The sequence below is a fragment of the Xyrauchen texanus genome, chromosome 10, assembly GCF_025860055.1.
Source record: "Xyrauchen texanus isolate HMW12.3.18 chromosome 10, RBS_HiC_50CHRs, whole genome shotgun sequence".
Lineage (NCBI taxonomy): Eukaryota > Metazoa > Chordata > Actinopteri > Cypriniformes > Catostomidae > Xyrauchen > Xyrauchen texanus.
Genome location: NC_068285.1, coordinates 10,323,852 through 10,339,633, shown reverse-complemented (window position 1 = coordinate 10,339,633; position 15,782 = coordinate 10,323,852). Strand labels below are relative to the sequence as shown.

Sequence of the window (15,782 nt, the reverse complement as noted above, 5' to 3'; positions counted from 1 at the left end):
CAGGAGAGAGCCATTCCCATGCAGGAGACTGTGGAAACCCTTGACATCACTGAAGAGAGTGACAACACTTATCATTTTGTGTACATAATAGAGCCACTATGGTATCAGGCATGTCAGATTTTAAGAGGTTTAACATCACTGTTTATTATTTATGTGTTTTAGGTGTAGAAACTCTGTGTTACCTGGAGCTGCATCATCAGCAGTGGGCGGAGCCTGTCCATCTGACTCTCTCTGTCTGCAGCTGCAGTGCTACAGCGGACCACAACAACTGCGCAAACTCACTAAACTCAAAATATACCCTCACATTGTCTCTTAGGGGTCCGCGGACCCCCGGGGGGCCGCAAGAGGAAGCTAGGGGGTCCGCGAAAAACTTGACAGAAAACAAAACATATATATGTAAGATTATAATTTTTTACAGAATTAATTTTTTAACCTAAAGATGTTAATAACCAAATAAACATACGGTTTCTTGATGTATAAGAGTGGTTCCTTGTAACGTGTTTATCCCAAAATACTTTGCGCTACTAAGGTGAACGGACTAGCGGCTAAATACATGCTCTACAAATGATGGCTCCTGCAAGCAGTTCGTGTCAATCTGACTTGGCGAACGCTAAACAAAAAAGAATAAAATATGTCAAATCTTACATTATGTTTGGGCATTATATTACCGGCTACTAAAGACATTGTCAGGGAGTTATTTAAAAGTAGATTGTGTGCCTTTGTCAGACAATACAGTGAGCAGACGCATAGGTGACATGTCCAATGATAGCAGACGCAGCTTTTAGAACAAGTGCAAGCCAGTGAATATTTTGCACTGCAGTTGGATGAAAGCACTGATGTTGCAACTCAAGCACAGCTTATGGTCTACATTCGTTTCCTCGGGCAGGACAAATTTATCGAGGAACTTCTTTTTTGTAGACCCCTTGAAGGCAGAAAAGTGGTGAAAAAAGTGTTTTTTCTGGTGAAAAGTCAGAGCTTGCCAGCTGTTTTGAAGATGGCTCATGGATACTGAAGTTGTCATACATGGCAGATGTTTTCCAGCATCTCAGTGTCCTCAATCAGAGCATGCAAGGACACAATGTTCACATACTGAACGCACAAGATAAGGTGCGCGCGTTCACGCAAAAATCATCTCTGTGGGAAAGCAAACTGAAAGAGGGAGTTACAGAAATGTTTCCTCTCTATAACCAGGAGTGCATCTCCTCCACTGCTGACAACATCACACCCATAATCCAGTCTCACCTGTCACATCTTCAGGGATATTTTAAACAATATTTCCCAGATTTGAACAACACCCACCTGGACTTTGTTAGAAACTTGCACCAGGGATTGGGACTCATCTGGATCTAGCAGCCCAAGAGAAACTGATTGATTTGACAAATGAGGGAGAGATGAATACAAAGTTCCCCTACCTTCCTCTGTCAGAGTTTTGGATGTCTGTGAGAAAGGACTACCCTGTTTTGTCTGAGAAGGCAATAAAGTGTCTTTTACCATTTGCCACAACCTACTTTTGTGAAGCTGGATTTTCAGCACTGAAAGTTCTTCAGTCCAAGCACCGGGCCCGTCTGGAGGTCGAAAGTGTCATGAGCCTGGCTCTCACTAAAATTAAACCACGCATTGACAAACTGTGTAGAAGCCACCAGGCTCATCCATCCCATTAGGACATCTTGAATCAGTGAATGTGGTGTTGTTTAGTTTGATTCACATGTTTGAATATGCAAATGCTGCCCTTCAGGTTTAACTTTTCATCTACCAGTGCATTAATACAGTGTAAAAATGTACCCTGTTCAGTTAATGTATATATTTTTTAATTGTTCAGAAATACAGAAACTACAGATGCTACATATAATTGTTAATTGTGAGAATTATTTTTGGCTATAGTGAGTTGCCAAATAATAAAAGAAAATTGTTATTGAAACAGCATTTCATATTTACGTTTATTGTAATATGAATTTAAATATGTCTTTACATTATATACAATTATTTATAAAAAATTACATAGTTACCTTTATATTTTAGGTAAGGGGGTCCCCAGCATGTAATCATCATATTTGGGGGTCCTTGTGATTAAAAACTTTGAAAACCCCTGTCCTAAGCAACCAAATTGGCCCGGTTGCTAGGGAGGATAGAGTCACATGGGGTAACCTCGTGGTTCTCGCTCTCAATGGGGCGTGTGGTGAGTTGTGCGTGGATCACGGAGAGTAGCATGAGTCTCCACATGCTGGGAGTCTCCGCGGTGTCATGCGCGACGAGTCACGTGATCAGATGAAACTGAGACTTGTCCTGTGCCACCCAGATTGAGGGGAGTAACCGCGCCACCACGAGGACTTAAGTAGTGGGAATTTGGCATTCCAAATTGGGAGTAAAGGGGATAAATAATTAAAAAACATAGTGTGTACAATTTCGTCCAAAAATGCATCCAAAATACATGGTAATGTCACGGTACTTTTTGTGTTTTCGTGTCGGCTAATACGTGTTTTGATTCTCTTTTGGTTGGAGAATGTCTTTACCTGCAGAAGCTGCAAACATGTCAAACTTTATAAAGACCTTCTTCGTCGCTGACAAGCGTAGGACGCACTTGCAGGTTTCGTTTTCATTGATTGTAGATACACAGCAACCAGCGTTATCTTTATTTTCCATGTTATAAAATATACCATGAGCTTATTGGCAAGTGAGAGCACGCACAAATGAATCAGCAGCGCGCACAAATGAATCAGCAGCGCGCACAAATGATTCAGCAGCGCACACAAATGATTCAGCAGCGCACACAAATGATTCAGCAGCACGCACAAATGATTCAGCAGCACGCAAGATTTCTGAGGCATTCAGATTTAATCGCAAACCGACTATCACGTGTGACCAATTCATTTTAAAGAACCGACTCGGATGAGCGATTAATTTGTGATAGGACAACTTTAGTTCTGATAGTAAACACCGGGTACAAGGCATGTATGTCACTACCTAGTCAAAAATATAGCTTCTCTACTGAAAAGCTACTTGATTTAAAAATTAGCGAAGCTACCGCCTGTAAATGTAGTTAAGCTAATAGCGTCGCTATTTGTAGCGAAGCTACTGCCCATCACTGTTGGTCAGAGCAGTAAATGTCATATATTCAGTACTTTATAATGAATAATGGCTTGATGAACTAATAGTTTCAGTAACGTTCAGCGACAAAGTGAATAACTAATTATGGGTGGGACACTGGTCCACTGTTCAGTCAAACTGGCAGTAAACATAGTGACCCGGGTTCAAATCAGTATCAATAAGGACAAATGACATTACAGGCTGTTTAAAACTGTCAAACAAATTTAAGATTTAAAGATTTTGCCTAACAAACAAAATCATCATGTTTCTGAAGAACTTCCTCATGCTTTCTCAGAGTACCATTTGTTCTTACCCAATGGTCAATTTGGCCTTTGTACTTGCTCTCCACCAATAATATTGCACTGTTCTGAAAGATCATCTTTTACATTTACATTTATGCATTTGGCAGACGCTTTTATCCAAAGCGACTTACAGTGCACTTATTACAGGGACAATCCCCCCGGAGCAACCTGGAGTTAAGTGCCTTACTCAAGGACACAATGGTGGTGGCTGTGGGGATCGAACCAGCAACCTTCTGATTACCAGTGATGTGCTTTAGCCCACTACGCCGCCACCACCACTTCATCTTTTGGCAGCATCATGGGTAGCAAAACATATGACACTTTCATGTACAGAACCTTTTATAACCAGGTACTCACAGGATTTATAGACCAACAGACCTTCTATGTGAACAGTATAGGATTATTGTTGACACATATAAGCCTTTGAAGCTTTAGTGTTGCATATAAAAGACTTCCACATGTGATTTACTACTCTGACAAATGTAATCGTCATTTTCCGTTCAAACCAGAGAGTTGAAGTCAATACCTGGGTGATGGAGCTCTCTGCTGGTGAGAGGAGTGACTCATAACAATAAGTGTTATATGTTGTTAATGTTTGTTGAATTACATAATGAAAAACGTCATTGTTTTAAATCATTATTAATGCACATAAATATATTTTCTTTGAAGGATGGCATTGATAAAGCTCCAGAGGAGATGAGATGTAAGCTATATATGCATTATAGAGGGTAATAAATTACCATTTGAAAACATCTGTGTGCAATGAAAGTGCTTTATGTTATTTATATGAATTACTTTGCTTATTTAGTGCTGTTTGCTAAGGCAAACATAAAAGCTGTTACTATTGCTCATTCTTAATGTAACGCTGGAACGTCTGTAAGAGTGGCAGAGCTTGCAGAATAACTTCATGTGTGGCGAGCTGCTTGTGGTGGTGGCCACTGTGGCTTTCGGAATGGGATTGGACAAATCAGACATGCACAGAATCATACACTACAACATGCCCAAGAGGTTTGAGAGATACGTGCAACACACTGCCACCTGTTTCTGGATCCAGAAGTCTGTGTGTGCACATGTATCCCTCTCTTCTATTCTGCACCACACTGTCCTATTCCATCATATTGTATAATATAACATTGTGCTCATATACTGTGATATATGGACTATAATATAACATGTCTTATGTGTGTTTTGGCTATTTCTTTTAAAGCCGCTCATAACCGGCAGTGTTTAAACTCTTGTTTTAGCTCAGTGGTTGATTGACAGGTGAGGAGAGGCCCTTCGCTGCGGTCCAGGATGCATGCAGGACGGACAACGTTTATACATCTAATGCATTTTTTGACCACATTCGTGTCTGTTTTTTTTATCCAATCACAAAACTGTTACACCTGTATTTAGCGCTGACCACATGTGATCGGTTCACCCGAAATGCATCTTAATACCACGTGGAAACGGGGTCAATATGACCGTGACCTTTGACATTTCATCAAAGAAAGGTTTGCTAAGAAAGCATCAACATGAGCATGGACATGAAAGTAATAGAGATATTTTTTATGTAATGTCTGAACCTAAAAATAGGTTAAGCATGTGTTTAAAATGTTTGAAGACACACTTTGAAAGTTTAACCATAATGCATCAACATCACATGTGTTTGTAACAAGTTAGAAACATTACAAGGACTTTAACAAAAATACAAAACTTCACATTTCTGCATTTAAACCATCATGGCCGCTGCTTGCTAGGTTTCAATAGTAAGTCAATTACTGCTTTTAACATTTTCCTAAATTTTTTTGGACCGCATACAACAAATCCATTTATATAAAGGTTGTAAATAACCTGGAATATTCCTCACATGTACTCTAAAATCAAACATATCATCTGACTTCTAAAGTGCTTTTAAAAATGGAGGAAAAGTTTGTTTTTAAATGTAATTGTGAGTTGATTTGATTGAGGTGTAGATGTCGCCCCTGTTGTTAGAGATGGACGTTTGTGAGGAGTCTGAATCACATCATTTATATATGAATGCTGGTTTTTCCCTCAGATGAGGGACTGGGAGGGTCAGATCTGTGCTGGCATCAGGGGCTTCCTGTCCTGTCGTAGCGATGAGAAGTTCTCAGGACGAGCTGTGGCCAGAATATTTTACAGCATCGGTGGGACCTCTTATTTGATCATTTTCTCTCTGTCTGCTGCCCTCTGTCATGTTTTAGTTTTTGAGTCCATGTTATCCAGCACAAACATACGGCCCGTATTATCTTCTAAGTGATCCTTCAATTCGGTTTTAAAAGCATCCCAGGATGCACCTCTTGAAATTGCTTGAGAGAAAGTCTAGAGTGGAAACTTTCAAGAAGATCAAATAGTTTTAACATTTCAGGTTCACTACTTAATTCCCACTGTGTAATATTTATAGTTGTGCATATGAGTATGTGTGTCCCGCTTGTTTCACATAATAAGATGATGAGAAATTTGATTTGACAGGTTTATTTAAATATCTTGTATCAAAATCTTGAAACAGAAACATTTTATATTAGACTACAACCCCAACCATCTACATTCATGATGTACATAAACAAACAATACAAGCATGTTAACAGTGTTTGGTCTCAATGTAAAAACTTACATCACAATAATACAGTGTAAAACTATTTTAAGACATATGCATCAAACATAAATAGATTTGTAATATTATGTAATATGTTAATATAATAATGCTGCTGGAAAAGTAAAACTAAATAATACAAATACTTTTGTGTCAGTGTGGTTTAAGAAATGTCCCTGAAGCGTATGCACAGCATATTACTTCAGAAGTAAAAGTAATCAAGTACCAAGAATGGAAATCATCAGGGGAAGACTACACATAAAACAGAAAATATGTCACAAAATAACTAAATTAGTTATTTTAGCACAGAAAAACCTCCCTTTAAATATGCCGTTTCCCTTCTTGCCCGCCTCCATTAACGTGAGCAGCACAATCTTCTGCTTTACACGTGCTCTACTTCACATGTATACCAGCATAAAACTTCAATTCATAATACAGCATAAACAATGACATCATAGAAAGTGCATAGGAAAGAGAGATTAAAGGAATATTTCAGGTTCAATACAAGTTGAGCTCAATCGACAGCATTTCTGGCATAATGCTTATTACCACTAAAATGAATGGAGGTGAATGGGGCCAACTTTTTAAGGGTTTAAACGTCAGAAATGTGAATCTTGTAAACTTGAATTGAACCTGAAAAATTCTTTTAAATGCATAGAGCAGATTATTAATAGGCAAAAAACAAAACAATCTATTGTCTGTATCACCAGTGCACGACTCTACTCAAGTTGATCATGACAGTGAAGGGCAGAAGAATTCTTCAAGTCAAACCTACGATGTGTTCATTTTGCTGGATTGAGAGTGATGTTTCTTGAAAGGCCATTTACTGTATTGAAGAAACTCTCAATTGTGAGATTAAAGACTTCTGAAGCATTTAAAGTCCCATATGAATAACGGGGAATTATTAGCCGTCTACAGTAGTGGCTTCTGTTCTGCTCACATAAATATTACTGGCTCAATTCTACATACATGCAGGTGTGACCAAAATCCTTATAAAATCATCAAAAGTACAGTCAAGTCTACACACCGTCCCTGCATACAACGATAAATGGAAAATGACTGCTCGATGTCCCGCTTATTACACAAATACTTGCCAAATATATAAATAAATGGATATGAAATCAATTATTTCTTCATCTCACTTGTAGAGATAGCAGAGTGATACGAGAATTAGAAAAACAATAATAACAATAAAGCCATGTAAAAATAAATAGTGATAATAATCATTTTAAATAATTGAACCACTTCTCCTTTGTCTTTTTATATAAACTACCACAAGACCGACAACTGCAACTGCAACTGCAAATACAACTGCAACCACTGCTACTATTGAATAACGTGATCTAGATTCTTCACTGCAGTTGTTGCATTTTCCATCTGCAGGACAAACAAATGCACACATTACAAATGCAATATGGCATACCAAATACAAAGCAAATGCCTTTAAGTTGCTTTAGATATGTATAGTAACATGCAACAACTAAAAATGAACTTTATGTTTTGAAGTAATCTGACTGAGCTGCCATTAGTTTTGGCGGTCATCAATTGTGCACATAGACTGAAAATATGGTCATATTTACCCCATTTTTTGGAAACTGGCCGTGTCCAACTGCTGTGAACGACATGACACTCATAACCATCTTTATCATGTCTGTTGATCTCCACACTGATTCTCAGCTGAAAGGTTTCATCATTGTTTGGTCTGACTTCAGAGGAGTTTGAAAGTTCAGAATGACCACCGAGTAATGTCACGTTCATCTTCACATCTCGGGGGTAGAAACCGGTGGCCATGCAGGTCAGAATCAGCTTACTTTTGTCATTAGGAGCTTCAAACGCAAACATGTACATATCCGGATAAACTGGAGTGAATAAAAAAAACAATAAATTAAATTAACAAATGTTTTAAAAAGGCTAGAAGTAGCTTCTATTATTAAAAAAGGCCTAAACTGTCAACACATTATAGAACTTATAAAGTTTTGTCTTCAAACTGAAGTTTAACCGATGTGTCATTTTAATGACAAATAAGAGTCTGTGATGAATAAACATCAACTCTTTTCCCAACTCCTCCAGTACAGATGAACTGACACCATTAAATAAATAGAATGTCCAAGTTGCTCTTTTCCATATAATAAAAGTGAACGGTGACCACAGTTGTCAAGCATGAGTCATATGGACTACCATTATGGTGCTTTTAGGTTGCTTAGGGACAGCCCCTGGACACCATCCACTTTTATTATATGGAGGAGAGCAGCTTAGATCTCCTTTGGTGTTCTAAATTATGACATCATAGAGCTTTAGAACGACAAGATAATGAATATGAATGATTTTGTATTTTTTGGGTGAACTATCCCTTTAGGATCTGATTCGACTGACACATACTCTTCATTGAAGAATTCAATATGGATATCCAGTCCTTGCAGATCTTGAGGTATGTTTTGAGGTCCTGATTCCGTACTTTTTGACCGTCCCACCTCATTTTAGTTGCTTTGGCTTGAGGACTTTTATCCGTCCATTGCATGGTGTCAAAATTAAAGGCAATGAAATCCTCTCCATCATACTGATACTCATCAAAGACATTCAGTGTCTTCACTGTTCCATCAGGATGTCTCTCCACCTCACAGCCAAATCTCCTCTGTAGTACATGGAGCTCTACAATCACAGTGCAAGTACTGATTAGAAGTTACCACAGTTTAAAATTAAGTTAATAAGCAACATTCCTGATGACAATATAACTACACCCAACAGACTGACCAGGACATCTGGAGCTTGTGCAGTTTGACAGAATATTCATCAGATTTAGAAACCAGTGTTTAGACTCCAGTGGTTCTCTGGGAGCATCTCTCCGGAAATCTGGGAGTGCACTCTCTCTTTTCCACTCTTGTTCTTTATTACTGTAGCGAGAGATCCTTCTGTCATTAAGCAAACCCACCGCACTGAACACAGGACCAGGGAGAGATTCAGGCTGGTAAGCGGTGTACACATAGTGAAGATGGTGTCTCTCTGAAGAAAAATAAGAAATGCAAGACAAGACAAAAACTCTTTATATGCTACTGACGGGTCAAAGTACTCACAATAACACCTACTCATCTACCGTATGTGCAAACGTAATCAAATTTGCATTTTAACTGGTAAAAACTGAAATGTTGATATTAATATCTTGGATGTAAACATGACTGCTGTTGTGGATAAAGTTGGTTTAAGAAACTTTAATAGATCATTAATGGTTTAGTATAATTGTATAAAAATGGGAATATTTGAAAAGTATTAGAACGTAAAACACAGATCGCTGTTTATTTGTTTTAGTCCGCCTCAATATGTTGCAACATAGACTGTATATAAAGATGACGAGTCACCACTTCCTCCAACAATATAAAAATGAAGCCAAAATATCTCAGAAATGAGCACTGATGACATCATTTGGAGCCAGATTCTGAGTCGTGTAATCTTTAGACAGAGTATAATTCAGATGTTTAATAGATGTTGACCATTTGTGGATTTTGTTGATAACAATAATTAAGGTGGTGGAAATGTCCCATAACCGATTAATCGTCCGATAGTTTTATTTTATCAATTTCTAGAAAAATATGAAATCCCAAAAGCAGGTTAGTGTGCAAACCAATGATAACCAGATAAATTTGGTGCATAACATGGGAATTTATACTATAAACAAGTGAAAACACACCAGAGACTCTTATTTTGAAATAGAGACTTTGCTCTGTTATAATGCTCAGTATATGCATATATTTTCACCAGGTGAAGAGTTTTGGCTTCACCTCCTCCTGACATTCCTGAAAGGAATTCTGCAGGTGCCTCCGCAACTACTTCACTCAGAGAAGCTGTCAATCACAGTTGTCAATCATGATGTCACACCCCCTTTTTATAGCATCAATTAACTAATTGTCCCTGAAATAAGTGCACTGTAAGTCACTTTGGATAAAAGCGTCTGCCAAATGCATAAATGTAAATCTATTAGAAACTGGTGCCCTCGTATTTTTTGAATGCAACATAATGAATAAATTCTGAGTAGATTTAAGCTCCTTTATTTTCAGTCCAACAGAAGTTGTCCAAAACCCTGATTACTCCATCCTGTCGGGGGCCTGGGTAGCTCAGCGTGTAAAGACACTGACTACCACACCTGGAGTCGCGAGTTCGAATCCAGGGTGTGATGAGTGACTCCAGTCAGGTCTGCTAAGCAAACAATTGGCCCGGTTGTTAGGGAGGGTAGAGTCACGTTGGGGTAACCTCCTCCTGGTCGCTATAATGTGGTTCTTGCTCTCTATGGGGCACGTGGCGAGTTGTGCATTGATGTCGGATAATAGCGTGAGGCCTCCACATGCACCATGTCTTCACAGTAAGGCGCTCAACAAGCCACGTGATAAGATGCACGGAGTCACTACGCCACCACGAGGACTTAAGAGGGCACTGGGAATTCCAAATTGGAGAGAAAATGGGAGAAAATCAAAGTAATCTAAAAAAATCTCCAATGTGTTTTCCACCATTTCTTCAGGAATTCTAATTTCGTCCCTCAGTCTTATACACAACAATAACAATTCCAGATTCTTTAATGCTTTTTGAAAATATATTTAAAGATGTCATATAACTCTAATATCATGCTTTTCTAATGTATATCCTTGTGTTTGTCCTTTTTGTTCTTGTGTTATTGCATTATACTTTATAAATGATTGTAAATTACCTGATCATGTATGTAAATGTTTTGTATTAATAAAATAAATAACTAATTAAAACCAAACTGATCAGACAAATTAACATTTTAACATACATCACCGTGATTATTAAACTCAAATTCGTGATAGCGGAAAAATATCTTACAAGCAATAATCAATTATTTTAGATAAATAGTCACTAAAATTGACTAAAATTATATGAGTGAGTGGACATCTATGCATTTATGCACATAACTATTTCTTGTAGTCAAAAACGTATTTTTGTTGCAGTGTATAATGGGGCGAAGACTTCCTCTCTCTCCTTTCTGTTCACTTCAATCCATCTTTACCTCACAAAATCAATCTCTCTCTTATTAATAAAGCAGCGTATTATCAATTTTCTTCAGGATAAGAAATGCTCAGTGACATATATTATGATTCAATAAATCGTGAGCCATCGCGTTATAATCTAGCTGCATTAAGTGTGACAGCGTCCATGTGACAGAGTGTCAGGCACGTGCACACATAGACATCAAAAGGGGCTTGAGCACCTGCCCTTTTTATTCCTGGAGAGAAAGTGCCCTTTTTTCTGGGGTGCTTTTTTTTTTTTTTTTTTTTGAAAAATAATATATATTCCTGTTTGCGCACAGCTTCCTGTCAAACAAATATATTTATTGAGTAGTGTATCTAAATATCAGGTCAGGAGTTCTGAAGCGCTCCCTCTCTCTCTGCGCGACAAGTCAAAAGAGAGCGCGCTGCATGTGAATGTCCTGACTGTGACTTACAGAAAGACGCGCGCCAGTATCATGCGCATGCACAGACCGCGCGCCAGAATACAGTTCCCTTTTGCGCTTGAAGGAACAATAACACACAATTATGCCAAAATGTCGTTTGTCAAGTATCTTCATAACATAAGAGCAGTCTTATGATGGACATAAAGAGTTGTGAGAGAATGAGGCGCGTGTGAGATCCGCGTCTCAGCAACGGCTGCTCTTAAAGGGCCAGCATCCAATAAAGCTTTCTGTCAGTAAAGTTAATCAAAGAACAAAGGGAACAGAGAAAATTACTCACTGCTCTTGACTAAAGACCTTGCGTAGCTTTAATAAGGATTAGTCTATATATAATTTATGCAGCGCAGACTGTCTGATAACTTTATTCAATTCTGTATATGTCCTACCTGTTAGACAGGAAGGGCACAGGTAAATATGACATTTATTATGGGTTTATGTGAGGATTGTTTGAAGTTCACTTAAATTAAAAGCTGTTTTATTTTTTGAAGCCTAATAAATGTTTTTTAAAAATTGAATACTAAGGAGACCATGGTTTCTGTGTGAACTGATTATTTTGTAGACATCTTTTGGAAATGAAACAATTGCGTGAGTTTGAGGAAGATAAAATTAATTAACTTTTTAAATACATTTTTTAAAAAGGAAGTCAGAGTTGTGTTAATATATATACTTTTTTGTTTAAAAAAAAGTAAAAAAAATACGTAATTATGAGAAGTGCCCTTTTTTTCACTTGAGCCCCTGCCCCTCAAAATGTCTGTGCACGTCCCTGCAGAGTGTGCATCAGCCGGTGCAGTCTCAATCTCTCCCCCTTGAACAGCGTTAAATGCAGGACAAAACAGCGCAAGCGCATAAACACAGACAAGGGCCAATCTCATTTCTCCCCCTTACCCCTCCCCTTTGTCTGCATCTTTCCCTTGGCCCTCAATATCGAGTGAAGGGGGTAGGGGTAAGCATAGACATAATAAATACATAGACGCCCTATTGGCCGCTGGAGCGTACGTCAACGGGCCGCCATATTGCGGAGGGCAACATTCCCATTTCTCTATTAACGGGAGTTGAGGAAAAATGCCTGCTTCATGTGCTGCTTGGGGCTGTACAAATCGCCGCACTATTGAAAACAGGTCTCGGGGAATTACTTTTCACAAGTAAGACTGAACATTTGTTTTTGGTTGTATTTGTTCGTTATACAATTAGTACGTTACAACGTTAGTTGGCCACCGGAGTTAGTCAGACTTAAATAGCTTGCTTGCGAGCTGTGAAAGTTGAGACATGAGTTGACATGATTTATAGATTCATAGATTTATGTTTTATCTTATATTTTATATTATAAAGTAAATTTCCTAAAAATCTAAATATTTTCTTAAAACCGACTTTTATGACAAGTACTCGTTACACCATGTACGAACCACTGAAATCGGTTGATAAATGTAAACGTTATTTTTGTTTTTATCCAGAAAAACCGCAACTCACCCGTTTACTTGCATTTGATTACAGCGCAGTCTTGCCCTCCGCAAAATGGCGGACGCGTTGACGTATCGCAGCAACGTTCCAAAGCGGCCAATAGGGCGTCTATGTATTTATTATGTCTATGGGGCAAGAACGTTACTCTAAGAAATGAGACGCCACTTGATTACCGTTTGCGTCATCTTCCCTTGCCGCTAGCAGGCTGCTACGTCAACAGAGGCGACAAGCGCTGACATAAACAAACGAAGATGCCGTCATATCAGGTTGTGATATCGATTGCCTGGGCTCTCTTTATCTTTGCACGCTTGTGTGCCATCAGTCGAAGTAAATGTAATGTCAAGCAAATTCACTTCACACTGATTTCAACTAAAAAACATAATATGAAGTGTCATGTCAAGGATTATCAGATAGCTCAGCTCGACAAATAGCGCATAACTGCTACCTGGCAGTTAAATAGCGATTCAAAACAAAAACATTACAATTAAAACCGCTTGAACATTTTATTAAAAGTATCATAAAACACGAGTGTCATAATTATAACATCAATTAAACTGCTGAAAATACTTAAATTTGTGCGACTCAGTTCGCCGTTCAGCCATGAAAAAAGTTTGATGCCGGCACTATTGAGAAATTCATACGTTGTAACCCTCTTTGAAGTGTAGTCCTCCGCAAACTTCGTTTCAAGGGCCGTGTAGCCCGACGCCACTTCACCTCACATGAACGCGCAAAACCGAGGGGAGGGGTAAGGGGAGAAATGAGACGACGCAGCCTGACAACAGTGTGAGCACCTTGACCGACCAACATCTTCCACCACACCCTTCTCATATAAGATACCACATACAACTCATAGAAGAGGCGCTGACCACACAGAAAAATGGCAGTTTCTGAGTTTATAGTTATTTACATTATCAGTTTCTGTATTATTTGAACTTTAATAAAGCTATAACGCATTAAATATAACTGCCTTTAAAATGTAACACCGGGGTGTTTCCTTTAAAGAGCTCCGGCTCCACTTATTCCACAACGAGAGTGCTTTTGAATACACACATATACATTTTTTTATTTTTATATATATATATAATTCCCTCATACTTTGGGATCTACATAAGCTGAAGCTGTTTGTAAAGTTTAGAGTGCATCTGGTCTGAACGCACGGTGCTTCCTCAGTCAGGAGTGACATGAAGACACATGCAGGAAAATACAATATGAATCAGGGCTCCAGACTAACTTTTCCAACTTTCTCAGTTGGTCGCACCAGCATATGATTTGGTCGCACCTTTTTTTTTTTCTGCTACATGCCATGGGATTAATCAATGCATGCTAATGAATAGTGGTCTTAATCTGCATACCCTAGTTTTGCACTGATGTAAAAAGACTGACAGTGACACAAGACCTCATGTTAGCAAAACGTTTTAATCTTTTAACTATCAAATAAAAAAATATTATAAAAACATTTATGTTTTTTAATGTTTGATATATCATTTTACTGTCTTCACAGCTGTTCAACCCTTTGTCGCCTTGGTTGTGAATAAATGTCAACCTTAGTAACACATTGCAATTGAATTCAGAGGGGCCAGCTCTTATAGTTGGGCCTCCTGGTCCTCTTTCCTTGGGAGAACCACAGCCTAACATCCTGACTGGCATCATAATCCATCAGCTCTGGCCCCTCAACACTAATTCAAGACTAGCAAAGGCTTTCTTGGTTGCAGCATAAATACCTGTAATATATTATATAAAAACACATGTAATATTTGGTAATTATCATTGCCAAATTTCAGGATTTTCATAGATTTTGGACAGTAATTTTAATCTGTAATTTTAAGCATTTTACATTTGAATTATATACAATCTATCTATTTACATTTTAATTATATTCTATCTATCTATATGTCTATTATCATCACTCCTTACCTTCTGCATGGGCGTGTTGAACGTCAATATTAGGATATTGGTAGGTCTGCCATTATCAATGACACGGGCATAGACAATCTCACATTCTTTGTTGGAGATGTCTGTATCTCCATCAATCATAAATGATAAATAGTGGGCGGAGGACATTTTTTCAGCCGTTTTTTTCGCAGATTGTCTGCTATCACTCCTATAAATTGGGCACAGGCCATGTCGTTGGCATAAGTGGGATTAACATTCAACGCTTTTCCATCAGTATAATTTCTGATTTGAATATTGTGAACGGGAGTTCCTCTTTTTATAAGCAGTGTTACATTTTATAATCCTTTCCTTTTCCTCTGTCGAGCGATTACTCTCATCTGAAAAGACGCAGGAAGGGGCTCGGTGTTTCGTGAGACACACCGGTCCCTACATGTTTTTGCTTTCATTGTGCAGTTTAATAGACTCAATCTTAAATTGCGTAGACCCTGTAACAAATTTAGAATGACCTGCAATGGATGGGCCACACTGTTTACAGTACAAACTATGCATGGCATTAGCCTCGTATCGCAACCACGGGTACTGTCTAAGCCATTGCTGCTGGAAGTTGTGCCTTTTCTTTTTCCTTTGCTCACTCGGTTCCTCCCTGTCCGCACCTGTGCTCTCGTCATCAGTTGTGTCTGTGTGCTGGCTCGTTGGCTGGTCCTTTCCACCAGCATCCTTGACTTCCACACTTTGTTTTTAAAGTATTCAGCAATTGACCTTTTCATTTTAATTCGTGAATTCGGAATTGGCGCGTTTCACCATCATTGCGCGATGCGCGTGACGTATACAGTACGTTGTTTACAAATAAACTGCACGTTTCTTGCGGAAGAACACTGTAGCCGGAGCTACTTCTCTCCGTTCTATGGCGATTCACGCAGGCACTGGGCAACATCGCAGCCAAGCCGAGCCCGGGATAAAATAGTCCGAATATAAACACTTATTATAGGCGTACCGT

At 38.6% G+C, this 15,782-nt stretch overlaps 2 protein-coding genes across 18 annotated transcripts in view; one reads left to right on the top strand and one right to left on the bottom strand.

Annotated features, from left to right (window-relative positions):
* limd1b (LIM domains containing 1b) overlaps window positions 1-15,782 on the top strand; it is a 129,044-nt gene that overhangs the window by 44,282 nt on the left and 68,980 nt on the right. For 2 of the 17 annotated variants that reach the window (XM_052135380.1, XM_052135384.1), the window contains exon 8: window positions 4,056-4,089. The exons of 12 other annotated variants lie outside the window; for them this stretch is intronic. In XM_052135380.1, the coding sequence (XP_051991340.1) occupies window positions 4,056-4,089 (34 nt within the window). Of the gene's footprint in view, window positions 1-4,055; window positions 4,090-4,275; window positions 4,294-15,782 lie in introns of those variants that run through there. 3 more of the 17 variants (XM_052135385.1, XM_052135386.1, XM_052135387.1) reach the window with 2 other exon arrangements.
* Window positions 1-15,782, bottom strand: part of LOC127650156 (zinc-alpha-2-glycoprotein-like) — an 88,796-nt gene that overhangs the window by 33,033 nt on the left and 39,981 nt on the right. The window contains exon 6 of the mRNA XM_052135370.1: window positions 7,298-7,356. Coding sequence (XP_051991330.1) covers window positions 7,298-7,356 — 59 coding nt within the window. The remainder of the gene's footprint in view (window positions 1-7,297; window positions 7,357-15,782) is intronic.